Source organism: Condylura cristata, unplaced genomic scaffold (genome assembly GCF_000260355.1).
Source record: "Condylura cristata isolate star-nosed mole 26May11 unplaced genomic scaffold, ConCri1.0 scaffold00032, whole genome shotgun sequence".
NCBI classification, from domain to species: domain Eukaryota; kingdom Metazoa; phylum Chordata; class Mammalia; order Eulipotyphla; family Talpidae; genus Condylura; species Condylura cristata.
In genome coordinates, this window is record NW_004567133.1 from 5,781,360 (window position 1) to 5,795,009 (window position 13,650).

Genomic DNA, 13,650 nt, shown 5'->3' on the forward strand with positions numbered 1-13,650 from the left:
TGATCTTTTCTAGCCATCATTCTGTGTGGGTGGTAAGTGGTGAGGACACTATCTATAGCTCATACCCCAGAGGAAACAAGTTAACGATTAGCTTTCATTTTAAGGTGAAATTGTTCTCTTATATTTTAATTGTCTTTCCACTTACCAGGCTCAGGTTAAGAAACAGTTTTAACAGTGAAAGTTTATCTACTAAAAAAGCCTGTAGCAGGACAGTTACTGGATTTTGTGTGGTAGAGATGCCATGGCGTCAATGTTCACAGTCCTCTCAGAGTCACAAGTATTCAGTGGTCTGTCCCTTCTTTTTGAAGAGTCACAAGATTTTGTACTTGATTTTGACATCATTTACATTGTATGGAAATAAGTGTGTTTAAGATGATAACAAGACAGCTCGGCCTTGTATTTTCTTGTAATTTCATAGCTCCCCCTTTTTTTTTTTTCTTTGCTATTTAACTTTTCCAGAGGAACTTCTTAATAACTTTGCTCAGCAAATAGGAGCCTGGAGATTCTGCCTGTATTTTCTCTCCAGCACTAGGAATGACTATGTAATGATGTACAGTTTAACGGTTTTTGAGGTAAGTTGTTAACTTTATCCTTGCTCTGAAAGGGTTGCCTGGCATTGGCACTTAACTCTCGCCCAGCTGGGCAGATGGCTGGGAAGCAGTGGCCCTCAGCTCAGGGGCTCCTCACACACTGCCCTTCACCCAGATGGCTGGTGTTTTGGGACACCTTTCCATCTCCTACCCCAGAAAGGTATGACGGAATTAGGTAGGTAGGTAGGTAGGTCGTTTGTGGCAATAGGTAACTTTCCTTCTATTGTTATAACTTAAAAGAGAAAGGGAACTAAAGACAGTTTGAGAGGATGGATGAAACCATAATACCATTATCCTAACCACAAAAAGTTTCATTATACCCACTCTCATCTAGTTTTTTTCTTTCTCTACATACCTTTAAAAAAAGCTAATTTTGATCATTTTGCTCATGCCACTTTTATTTTTATTTATACCCCTATTCAGCCCTTTCTCTTATTTTGAACATTGAAGTTTCTTTATGTGTTGGTGGCCAGGAAAGCCCCCTTGTGATGAAGGCTTTGCACATGCCTCTGCTGGCTTCTGTTAGCTCACTTACCTAATTTGGGGAGGGGGGCATCATAGGATTTGGACAGCTTTATTATTCTTCTTGCCAAAGTCCCCAATCTTTGTCGTGACACAGGTAACTATTAGAGAAAAAGCTGTTATTTTTGTGTATAGGTTGTTAACTTAAAAGATGTATATTTGCTTTTCAGAATTTGATCAATAAAATGTGGCTTGGGGTCCCATCTCAGGATAAGATGGAAATCCGTAGTTGCCTGCCCAAGCTCCTCCTGGCTCACCACAAAACCTTACCATACTTTATCCGGAACAAGCTCTGCAAAGTCATTGTGGATATCGGCCGCCAGGACTGGCCCATGTTCTACCATGACTTCTTTACTAGCATTCTTCAGGTAAGGGTGTACCCAAGCGAACTTATCTTACGAATTGTGTGTTTGTAGAAGTGATCACTGCCTTGTCTTAAAGAGGAATTTTAGCATTTTGGAACTTAAGTGGCAAGGTCACTGAGGGCTAGATTATTTTACTCACTTAACTTTGTTTTTTTTGAGACATGTTGCACCTCTGTGCGGTGGAGGAAAGCAGGTGGGGGCGGGCAGGACTCAGTTGCTTTGTTGACCTCTTGTGAAATTCTGTTCAGCAAATATTTGAAGTCCTGTTAGGTATTTCACCAGGTGTTAGGATGATCCTTCAGTAACTATAATTTAGTAGGGAGCTAGCCATGGAGACAGTAATTATCTAGTGATGTGGTAATTGCTGTCGAGGAAATAGGTGCAGGATGCTCTGGTCGCATAGCCTTTAGACCCAAGGAGCTGAGACTTTCAGGGTTGCTCCTGGTGAGGTGTCAGGCAGTGGGGCGGGAGAGCGAGGGGCTGGACAATGGGCCGGGGCCAGACAGAAGGGGACAGGCTCCTGCCCTGGGCTCTGTGTTTTTATCCACAGTTCTGTGAGGAGCTACTGAGAAGCGTAGAGAAGGGGGAATGCGTGGCGAGAATACTTACGTGGGAATGACAGCTCCGGCAACACAGTGGAGTGTGGCTCACCGAGGGTTGAGGCTGCGTGAGGGAGGCAGTAAGGCCACTGCTGGGGAAGGCTGAGCGAGAGCAGGAGACTCAGCCCAGCAGAGGCTTGTGCCTGGGGATGGGGATGGAGCATGCAGGAGATGGAACCAAGAGACTGGCAGTGACTAGGCAGCAGTGGTGAGGGAGGGTGGAGTCCAGATGCCGTTCACATTTCTGGTGCAGACAGCAGACTTTCTAGCCCAGCCATGCGGGAAGAAGAAACAGATTTGGGTAGAAGCTGGTGAATTCAGTTTGGCAGAAGATACATTTTAAGCGTGTGTGTTCCCTTTTTGCATATCTAGTGAGATGTTTGGAAATGTGAATGTGAAAGTCAACAGGAATAGATGGGACCTAAGAATCAGCAGGGAGAGACTGTTCACTTGGATCTTCTGAATCCTGTGATAAAGTTGGGGACATTTTCATGTTACCGAGAAACTGTGTTTGCTGGAAGTGGATCTTATGTACAGTTCATGGAAATAAAACTGTTTGAAAATTGGTTACGGTGACTGTAGGCTCAAGATTTTTGAGGACAGTATCACTTTCTAACGTTCTGTTTCCCTGCAAGCTATTTGGATGACGCAGTAATTAAAGTCCAGCATCCACGTTGCTTCTCTCACATTATTTTGCAAAGGGGCACACAAAATTCTTCACTCAATTTTGTTTTCTTCAGTGATTCGTTTATCTAGAGATTGTTGGATCGATAGATTCCTACGTTTTTCAGTAAAATGTTGAATACCAGCTATATACTAAGTACGTGCCTGGCATATAGCAATGAATATACCACCCTCCACCCTCATAGAACTTACCATTTTGAGGGGGGAGGCACCTGTAATTAATAAGCGGATGAAGAAAACCAACAACCTTTCAGGTGGTTGTAAGTACTATGCAGTAAATGAAATCCATGGCCAGGAGAAAGAGACTCTCAGGGGCTGTTATTTAGGTGGGATGATCTAGAAGGCTTTTCTGAGGAGCAGATATTTGAGCTGAAACCTGAGTGTAGGGGTTCGAGTGAACCAGGTGGGTGTCTAGGGGAACAGTGTTTTAGAGGGACTAGCAAGTGCAAAGGACCTGAGTAACGGGATGAGGGGTGAGAGGTGCTCTGATACCTTTGCTTTCATTACAAGTTCTAAGTCTCCATGTCCTAAGACAGAGCCAGCAAGTCCATGGGAGATGGAAAAGACCAACACACTGGGGGTCTCAGTGGACTCATTCCTGGGTTGGTCAGTGACATGTCCCATGAGAGAGGCACTAAGTGAGCCAGAGCTCTGCCGCCAGCAGGCGAGGGCCTGTGTTTTCCCCAGGCGAGGATCAGTTCCTTTGAAGGACAGGCATTGCCAATCTAGTCTGCCTTGGATGTCGAGTTAAAGATAACAAATGGGAATGGAAGAGACTTCTGGGCGAAGTGCTCATGGAGACTTATACAGGCCCACGGTCTTCTCTGTCACCTGCCAGTTGCCCTTTCTACCCCTCAGATGTGACTTTAGCCTCATACAGCTTTCATGACTTGGAGACTCTACTGGAAAGAGTGCTGAACTGAGGGCAATAAGCCTGGGCTCTGTGTCCATGTTTATCACAAATACCCAAGAAGAGCAACTGCAGCCACTTACCCGTGGGCTTCCATTTCCTTCTTTGTAAAATAAGAGCATTGGACTGAATGATCTTTCAGATCCTTTCCAGTTGTATTGTCTCTACTTACCTATTTATTCCTGAGAACCAATCAGTAGCATGTGAGTCCTGTCAGGGGTGACTGGTATTCAACTGCTGACATTACTAATAACAAAAACAAAGTCAGCCTTTTCTTCATGTAACAGTACACAAAACCAAATCAGTGGAAACCAATCAAAGCCAATATTAACTCAATAAAAAGTGTTACTAAAAAACAAATGAACAAACAAAAACAAAACAGAACTGGTTGTGGAATCAACTGTACCATAATGTGATCTTTTCATTAAACCAACTAAAAGGTTATTTTTATTTATTTTATTATTATAATAGTTTATTTTTACATCACTTTTTGTCTCTAAAAGGTTATTTTATTGAGTCAGTTCCATTGTGGTTGGCTTGCATAGCTTTTTCTGGGGTGCACAGCTTTTAATTTTGCTTCTTTTTAAAACTCTTAAGACAATGCCGGGCATTTGTAATTTGTATCATAATCTGCCGGGCATTTGTGTAATTTGTATCATAATCTGACAATTATTATTCCAGGAAGAGAGGAGTGGATTTGGGTTCCCAGAAAGATACTAGAGTTCTGGGTGTTGATGATAGCCTTCCTTGGCCACCGGCGAAGGAAATTGTTAAGATTAAAATTGACTCCTGCAGTATAAAGGACCAGGGGAGAAAATAATGATGAACAACTATATACCAGAGACATTTCACAGGGGTGGAGTGGGGAATGGGATCAAAATGGTTGGGGAAGGGAAGTGCACTGGACTATGGTGATGGCACAGGGTGATTTGGTGATGGGAAACCCATGGGGATTACAACTGAGATGGAAAAGGCACAAAATGATTAAAAATAAACTATTATTTAAAAAAATTTATCAAGCATCTACTTTATGCCAGGCCTTTGTGTTAGAATAAAGATACAGCAGAACTTTCAAACTTCCAGTGAGAAGAGACATATAAGTGAAATAAAGCCATTATATAAAATAAAACAAAACAAAACAAAACAAAACAAAACAAAACAAAACAAAACAAAACAAAACCAGATAATGCATAAGTGATAGGTAAGGAAGAGGCAAGATACAAGGACTAGTCACTTTGACAAGGTAGCCTGAACAGAAAGCCAGTTGAGAAGTAAAAAAGATCAACTCCTGCTTCCTTGTCTCTTCCCACCTCCTCCTGCCTTGACGTGCCTCAGTGCGCATGACACACCTCAGTGCGCATGACACACCTCAGTGTGCATGACACACCTCAGTGTGCATGACACACCTCAGTGTGCATGATACACCTTTCTGGAGTCTTTTCTTCAGACTCCAGAAAGCTGCTTGGCTGAACTTGGTCACATTTGCCTGAGGCCAGCATGGCTAAGGTTAGTAAGCAGCATGGGAAGAAAGAACTATTTCTTACCTGGTTGATTGGTGTGTTAAAAATTGTGGAAGCTTTCCAGAAGCTCACGCTAAGAACTTAAACCTGATCTTCAACCTACAGGTGCTTATTCAGGTGCAATTTATCAAAAAAATTGCAGCAATTACCTATGTTCTGAACTTAAATTCTCTAGGTGAAAATGATAAACACTTTTAATACTTTCTAGACACAAAGCCAGCAAGGATACTTAATGTTTTATCATAGTGTTTTTTCAATAAAGAATACTTTTGCTTTTTAACTGACTTTTTGCTGACCTCCCCTTCACCCAAACGACGAGAGAAAGGAGAGTGTTAAGATATATTTTCCATACTGCAGGAATTTTTTTAATATGTGGGGAGCACAGAAACTTACTTAGTATCTGGTGAGCACAGAGAAGTATATTACCAAATGGAATATTTAGTGATACCAGTCAACCCTTGGCTGGGAGGGTAAGATTGAGATCTTTGGAGAAAATGGAGACCAGAGATGTTGTGGGGGTGGGGGTGAAGGAAAGAGGTGAAAGGGGAAGAAAAAGAAATATTTAAAATTACAGATTGAAATTCAGAAGATAACCACGTGGAAAGAGGTCAGTTCTACCTTCTTTTGTAAAACCACTCTTTACAGGTGGGATTTCCTGTTCTGCTGTACTATCTGGATTTAATCCTGTCTTAGAAATAGTCTAGAGGTGTAAAAAGTAAAGAATTGTGTCACTTAGAACTGATTTAATATAGAGCATTTTTACATACATTAGTCATGACTGGTTTTACATATTGCTGCTGCTTTTTTTTTTTTAATGATTTGTTTATTTATGCATGTAAGAGCTGGGGTATAGACCAGGAGGTGTGGGGGTAGGAGGGGATGAGAGGATTCACCAGAGATAAAGTGGGGAGCAGAACAGGTGGAGCTACTTAAATACACTGCTGAGGGGAGCAGTGGGTAGGACAGGAGAGGCCTGCTGCGACATATGGGCCAGTCCCCTGGAGATCAAACTCATGTCGCAGTGGCTGGCAATGGCTTGATAGTGATGAAACTTAACCCCTTGGGCCCCCAGGGAGGCCCCCATAATGCTGCTTCTGAGGGCACTTGCATTTATTGTAAGTTCCCATTATCCAGTGCTTTCTCTCCCCTCTGGGGAAGAGATTTTTCTTGGTGTGCAGTGAGAAGAGTTGTTTCCAGGGAAGGGGATTGCCCTGTTATCTTGGAGTGGAGACTGTCCATTCTGTTTGGTTCAGCATCTGGAGTGTCCTCCTCTTGAAGGGCTTATGTTTTATAGACTGAGCAAATAAATAACTTATTTTTAAACGTACGTTTAAAGTTAATTGTGACTAAAGAAAATGGTCAGGTGTCCCCTAAATTGCTGACCTGGCTATAGATTGTAGCATATACCACAACAGCGAATTGTAGTCACAGTCACTGTTAACATTTCTAGAAACTTAAAAAGTAACTAATAGTAAAGCTCTGAATTTTGTAAAACTGATTAGAAAGATAAAAATAGTGTTATGCTGTGGAATGTGTGCCTTTTTATCTCTTGTTTAAAGAAACTTTCTTCAGGTAGGTGAATATTGTAGATGATAGAAAAAATAAATTTGCTATGTAGGTATTTGCAAGATTGTAACTAGCCATTGTTGAATGATATCTGGGCATACTTCTGTTGTGCTACATGTTTAGTCTTGAACTTTTATAAAACATGTAAAGCTTAGAAGTGTAGTGTTGAACCCTCAGTGTTGAAAAGATCACAGATTTGTTTACACATATCTGAATCTCAAGGTAGCCAAGTCACTTGTGAATCTGGACACGTGTAAAAATTGTCGTGTGGGGTGTAAAAGAGCATTCTTTTCAAATTTATGGTATTAGAATTTTGTCTTTAAGGTGAAGATATATTTTGAATGGTTAGAGAAGTATGTAAGTGTACTATGATTTTTCTAAGCTTTGATTGCTGGCTCTGTTTATATGTAAGAGCAATAAGCACACAGATACTTCGTAGGTTTAAGGTTATGGAGTCCTCTTGGTACCTTAATTTGCCAGATTCTGAGTTCAGAACTTATTTTTTCTTGGCAGTTAATCCAGTCCCCTGTGACAACCCCCCTGGGGCTGATCATGTTGAAGACAACTTCGGAAGAGCTGGCTTGTCCCCGTGAGGACCTCAGCGTGGCGAGGAAGGAGGAGTTGCGGAAGCTGCTGCTGGACCAGGTGCAGGCGGCGCTTGGGCTCCTGACAGGTGAGGCTGGGCTGAAACGGAACCGGGTGTGGGCGCCTGCCCTCCGGTGTCCTGTGTGCGAGGGCCCCAGGGAGTGCTTGCGACTTCCTCACCTGGCAGTTGGTGTGGATTAATGGTTATGTTGGTGTGATCTGTGATTGTGTGTTAATCGTTAATTGATTAATGAGGTAACAGGAATGTGATTGAAATACTGATTACTGCAATGCTCAGTAATGTGGGTGGTGAGGACGTTGGTTAAAATAATTTGAATTGAACATCCAGGGAAGTTGGAGGAGGAGAAAGTTGCTAATTCTGAGTAGGACAGGGAGACAGGGAGTCAGATTGGCCTCAGTACTAGGTTGTAGTTGTGCGTGGTGCTTTCTTTTCCTCTTGTTTGTTAAAGTCTACTGACAATGTGCAGCAAGTAAGAATAAAGAGAAAGCCAACTGTAGAAAGAGACAGGGAAACAGAGGGCGGGCCCCGAATCCCAGGCTGTGGCCCATGCGAGGAGCCTGTTGGGTGGCTGCAGGGTGTCTGGGTTGCTGTGGAGGCGCCGTGGCTCAGCTGCGTCTGTCTCCAGCTCTTCCACCCAGCTCTCTTCCTGGTTGTCTGGGGCTTTTTCTTTTGTGTGCTCAGTTTAGTGCTGGGCATGCAGCAGGCACCTCAAGCTGGTCATCAGAACTTGCTTGAGCAAAAGTGAACTATGTCAATTTGTCATTTTGTGCCTTGAGCTGTAAAGGGTTGGGGGGTGGGGGGAGTAGACACCAAACTCAGCAGTTTTTCTTTCAGCGCACAGTGACACTCCTAACTCTGGTTGTCACCATTTCTGATGTCTGTATACAGGCTCTAAAGTCATGTAAAAATCGAGATGCAATTCCCGTGTCATGAATTGCCAATTTAAAGTAAAACAAATCTTTAGTTTTCAGTATATTCACAAGATTGTATAACTACCGTGGTTGTCTAATTCCAGGGCATTTTTATCACCCATTCCCCTTAGCCTTGGGCAACTGCTGGTTTGTCTGCATGGACTTCCTATTCTAGACTTGTCATAAAAATGGAATCATATGATGTGTGACCTTTTCTGTCTGGCTTTTTTTACTTAGCATGATGTCTTCAAAATTTACCTAAGTTGTGATATTAAATATCTTGAGAACAAAATATTAAAAAAGTATAATCATCAATGTGCTAGGTTCTCTAAGGAGATACAAAGAGAATTAAAACAGTCCTTTCCCTCTAAGAGTTGTCCTTTAGGAGGGGAGAAGGTGGCCATGCAGTGGGCGAGGGCCCAGGTGTTTGCATGTGCAAGCAAAGCTGAGCCGGTAGAAGACTTCTTTGAAGAGGGGGCAACTGAGTGGGATTCTGAGGAGCAGATGGTAGTAGAAGGGTCAGGTTGGGGTTGGGGGAGGAGGTCTGGTCAGCAGTTGAGGAGGAGAAGGTCACTTGTGAAAAGAGTGGCTTCCTGTTGAATGTGATGAAGTCTTTGTGGGGGCCCTGAAAGCTGGGGAGGTGGATCACATGGATGAGCAGAGGCCGAGCATAAGAGGATTACTGCAGGTCTGTTAAAAATAGCAGTTGAGTTTGAGTATCCAAAAGTTGGTGTCCAGGAGGCAGTTGGCTGTGTGGTTGACAGAGGGGTATGTCGATGCAGGTGTTTGACCAAAGATAGCAGCAAACCAGTTATCTAAACATGATATTCATCTGGTGAACTTTATCTCTCTTAAACTCAGTTTCTCCTTTTTTTGGTAGGTATCTTGGAGACAGTCTGGGACAAACACAGCGTTACTGCTGCCACCCCACCACCATCCCCGACCTCAGGAGAGAGTGGTATGGTTTGCCCCCCAACATGTGATGTTCCTCTTTTTAAATGCATTTGGGTATCTCTGCAAGGTGGCACTTACTTATCTATGGCAGATAAGAGTTGCTAATGCTTCCTTAATCTATTTTTTGACCTTTCTGCCCATGCTTTCTAAATTCCTCGTAAGTACTTGCAGTTTCTAATACACTATTTTGAACAGCATGTTTTGCTTCTTCCTTGTCTACTAGGAAGCAGGGACTTTGATCTGTCATTCACCTTCATCCCCATCAACTTAGAACTGCGGTCTTCCCTCATTTGTTCTCCCTTCTCCCCACATTTCTTGGTTGCATTGCCCTTGTTGAAGTTGATCTGAGCCCGTGGGCTTGACGGGTCTGCTCCATGGAGTCCCAGGAGAGGGAGGGCCGTGGGGTTGGGAAGTGCGTGGACATGGGGCCAGTGTGTAGTAGACAGCACTGACTTTTGCTAGTAAAGCCCGGGCATATTTGCAGTGAAAGTTATGTCGTCATTATTGGTGGCTAATTATTGTCCAGCTCTGTCAGTACCTCTTTCAGAAGTCAGAGTTCACCAAAAAAAATGGGTACCTTTTAAGCACAGGTGGAAAGAGGCAATTGTGTCCAAATAGGAATTTTTAGTTTGTAAATGCTTCTGTTTACACTACATGGTCACAGTGCTGTCAAGTACACCCTGTGTTTTTTCTCTACTGTAAAGGTTGACTTGGCGAGTGAGGGATGTTTCTACATCCTTCTTCTCTACCCCAGGAAGTGAACTGTTGAAATCAGGTGCCTCTGAACTCAAACTGGTCATGTAGCCTGCTGCTCTGTGGGAGTTGAAATTCTTGCAGTTACTATAGGATTGAAAATATGTCATGGAGTTTTGAGGACTGTTCATAGCTGTAGTATACTAATTTATCCCAGGTCCCCTTTATTATACTTGGATGAAAAACTGCTGGGAGTCATTTGTCATACTCAGATAAAAGCTATGATGGAGGTCTGGGACATGTTAAAAATCCACAGAAAAGTGAATTTTATTTTTAGTTGGTGGCAAACCTTCATTCTCACAGTGGAATTTTGAGGAGGCTTAGCAGGTTGATATTTTCTAATACTGGAACAGTTAAGAAATTACTGCGATGGAGCAGAGATTTTATGAGTGCACACCTTGGAGTCTCCTGCCATTTAGTTAATCTTAAATTTTGCACGTTCCTTTAGTTTGCAAAGATTAGTTCTTTTGAATTAGATTTTTTTAGATAGTTGAGTACTAACTTAGCATCTAGTACAAGTCAGCAGCAGCATTTTATTCTAGTAAAACTTGTTTTTCTGAAATAATTTTCCAGTGCCAAAAGTTGTGTTTTTGGCACCTGCCCGAGCTAACTCTGTTTAGACTGTCAGACTGACTTTCTGGAGGCCAGGTTGGGGAATACAGGATCTTAGAGACCAAAACTACATACTTATTCTTTCATGTGTTACCTAGGCTTTGTTTATGAGGTTAGGTGAAATAAAATGTGAACTGATTTGATACTTTCATAAAAGACAAACTCCAAAAGTAACATTTTGTGTACATTTTGAGAATTGCCTTGTAGACACTGTTAAAAGTATTCTGAAATGTTAAATTTTATTATTTGAGGAAAAGCAAAATAAACTGGGGGTGGGTGGGTGGTAGAGGAGTTAGGTAAACTTTTAAGCTGGTGTACTTCCCCTTTTTACAGAAGAATTATGTGTTCATGTGTTTTGGTAGTTTTTAATGACATTTGTAAGTAAAGTCACCAGCTTTGTTATTAGAAAGCTGTTGGTGATGTAATCAGCATGTATTTGATGCCTTTGTGCATCTTAAGACACCAAGTTATGAGTAGAACTTCTAGAAAATTGTTTAGTTTTGATCATAAGCTCAGTTTCGTAGAGGAAATTCATTTTGAGAAGCTTACGGTTTAGTGAGTAAACCAGGTGATTCCTAAACACACTCCTCACCCAGACCCTTCCTGTCCCACTTAGCACCAGGGGTTTTGGTCTGCCTGTGTTTGCAGATCTTTTCACTTACATGCCACTTACAGAAAAGTGGGAGTTGGAAAGGTCACTCATAACTGTTGTGTTCGAGTTTGCCCCTTCTAAGGACTCCATGAATAGATTCTCCTTATTTCTCTGAACTGAGATTATAATTAGTAGTGGATCTCAGTTGGGGGGGATTTTGCTGTGCAGGGGAAATTTGGCAACGTGGAACACTGTTTGGGATACCATAGCCGGAAGAGTGAGCACTGCTGGCCTCTGGCAAGTGGAGTGCAGGTGTGCTGCTAGAAACCCTGCTGTGCAAGGAATTGCCCAGCCTGGTGATGCTTGCTCATCTCTGTCTTAAAGAGCTGCATGTCATACTAGTGAGGTCCAGCACAAACACCTTTTGCCATAAAGTGCCAGGGGACAACTGTTTGTTTATACCTGCTTTGACCACGAAAATTAAATCCCTTATGAGTAAATGACAAAAATCCTCATTTTTAGTGAGTGAGGAGATTGAGGCTGAGACTGAAGTTAGCTGTGATTTGTTTATATTCATCCCACATTAATTACTCTGAGACAGCAGTTCTCAATAGGTCTGGGGACTCCTTAAATCCCAACCTTTCCAGGGGTCCCAAAGGTCAAGTGTGTGTTCATAAAAATATTACAACAGTGTTTGTCAACTTCCTCTCATTCTTATATAGAAAAAGCTTGTTCAGATTCTACATTGTAATTAACTTTTAAGGACTACGAATCCTATTTTAACATACTAGTAAACAGCCAGTTAATCTAAAAAGCTCACTAAAACTCTTCTTTCTCAGTTTCCCATCTGTACAGCTGCATTTTCTTCATGCACTTCAATGAAAACATAACTGCAACAGGCTGAATGCAGAAGCAGATGATAATTTTTCTGTCTGCTTTTAAGCTACAATATTAAAAGGACTTCTAAAAATGTAAAAATAGGACTGTTCTTGTCACTAATATTTTGGGGGAAAAATACAGTTTTTTATTTGAAAATGTTATTTATGCTAACTGGTAATGGAGCTGTCATCATTAAGTAAATAAATATTTGAAAACTTACCAGCTTTAATTTCTATTATGGCAAATACTGCATGAAAGTGTAAAAGGGTTCTTAGACAAAAACTTTTGAGACTGCTGCTGTAAGGTACAAAATAAGATAGAACAATTTACCTGGTACTTCAGCAGATAAAAATAACATCTTTCCAGAAATACAGGGGGATGGTATGTGCACACCTGGACAAGAAAGATCATGTGCAACAAAAAGGCAAAATGACATTGTATCTTTCTTATTTTGATGACAGAAAACAGGTCAAAAATAAATTTGCTAATTCTTGTGCCTCCTGGATATGGGGAGAAGCCCAGGCACGGCTGAGTTGTCCCGGTGGCTTCAGAGGCGCCATGAAGCTTAGATGAGGGAGGGGACTTGGGCGGCAGGGGAAGGCCAGGTCTGAAGGGCTCCAGGAAAGCACAGTGACAAAGATGGACATTTAATTTCAGCCTTGTCCTGTATATATATTTTTTAGTAAAGACATATATTTTTACCTGAATTTGACAGCATTTTAAGCTGAAAGAATTGCTGGTCTTGAAATCCCCCCCAACCCCCCCCGAACATTATTTTGTGAAAGATACCGCTGACCAGTTTCTTACTACGTGTGTTAATTTTAGACTATGCTTTTCAAAATCAAATCTTACTGGTTTGCCATATGCTACCTTACTATGATTTAGGGGTCCAACGTCATACCTGGACATGTGCACATGCTTCATTCACCCATCAATGCTGCCTGTCGCATGCCTGCCCACACGCCGCCCCTCTCTACCGTGACCCTGTTTTTTGAGAGTTATAGCTTGTGAAAGATGAGAGAACTAGCTGGCACATCCTTCTATAATTCTTATATTTGTTGAGTCTGAAGTTTATATTTAACTCAAAATTTGCATTAATTAGTCCTTTTGCTACAGCTTCTCCATTTCCTAATTCTTTTTAAACATCTCTTTATTTGCATAGTTTCATTGTTGAGCACCCTCAAGAGGAATTTGTGGACAGTATATTAATGGGAGTTTTTGCATGTTTGAGGAAAATGTTACCTTTCTTTATATCAAAGGGCATTCTTGGATGAAGTCATTCTTTGCCCCAGAACTTGTAGACATTGCTCCATAGTTTTCTGGTTTTTAGTGTTTTTTGAGTTGAGGTGTCTGAATTTGGTGTTTTCTGTTGACTTTCCTTTCTTACTAAAGTCTTTATATTGATTATGCTTTATAAATTTGTGTGTGTGTGTAGGGGAAAGACTAAGTCCCTTTATTTTGTAGAGTTACGTGTTTTTATTCAAGAAAGTTTTTTTGCTACAGTCTTCAAATTGTAGTTCTTCTCTAAACTAGAGTCCCTCACCCCCACCCATTTCATTTTGTGTGATTTCCTTTAGTTCAGTGCT

The 13,650-nt window shown here is 41.6% G+C and overlaps 1 protein-coding gene across 1 annotated transcript in view; it reads left to right on the forward strand.

Annotated features, from left to right (window-relative positions):
- The window catches only part of XPO6 (exportin 6), an 80,455-nt gene that overhangs the window by 27,075 nt on the left and 39,730 nt on the right, over positions 1-13,650 (forward strand). The window contains exons 3-6 of the mRNA XM_004691701.2: positions 460-572; positions 1,283-1,480; positions 7,270-7,429; positions 9,155-9,232. Coding sequence (XP_004691758.1) covers positions 460-572; positions 1,283-1,480; positions 7,270-7,429; positions 9,155-9,232 — 549 coding nt within the window. The remainder of the gene's footprint in view (positions 1-459; positions 573-1,282; positions 1,481-7,269; positions 7,430-9,154; positions 9,233-13,650) is intronic.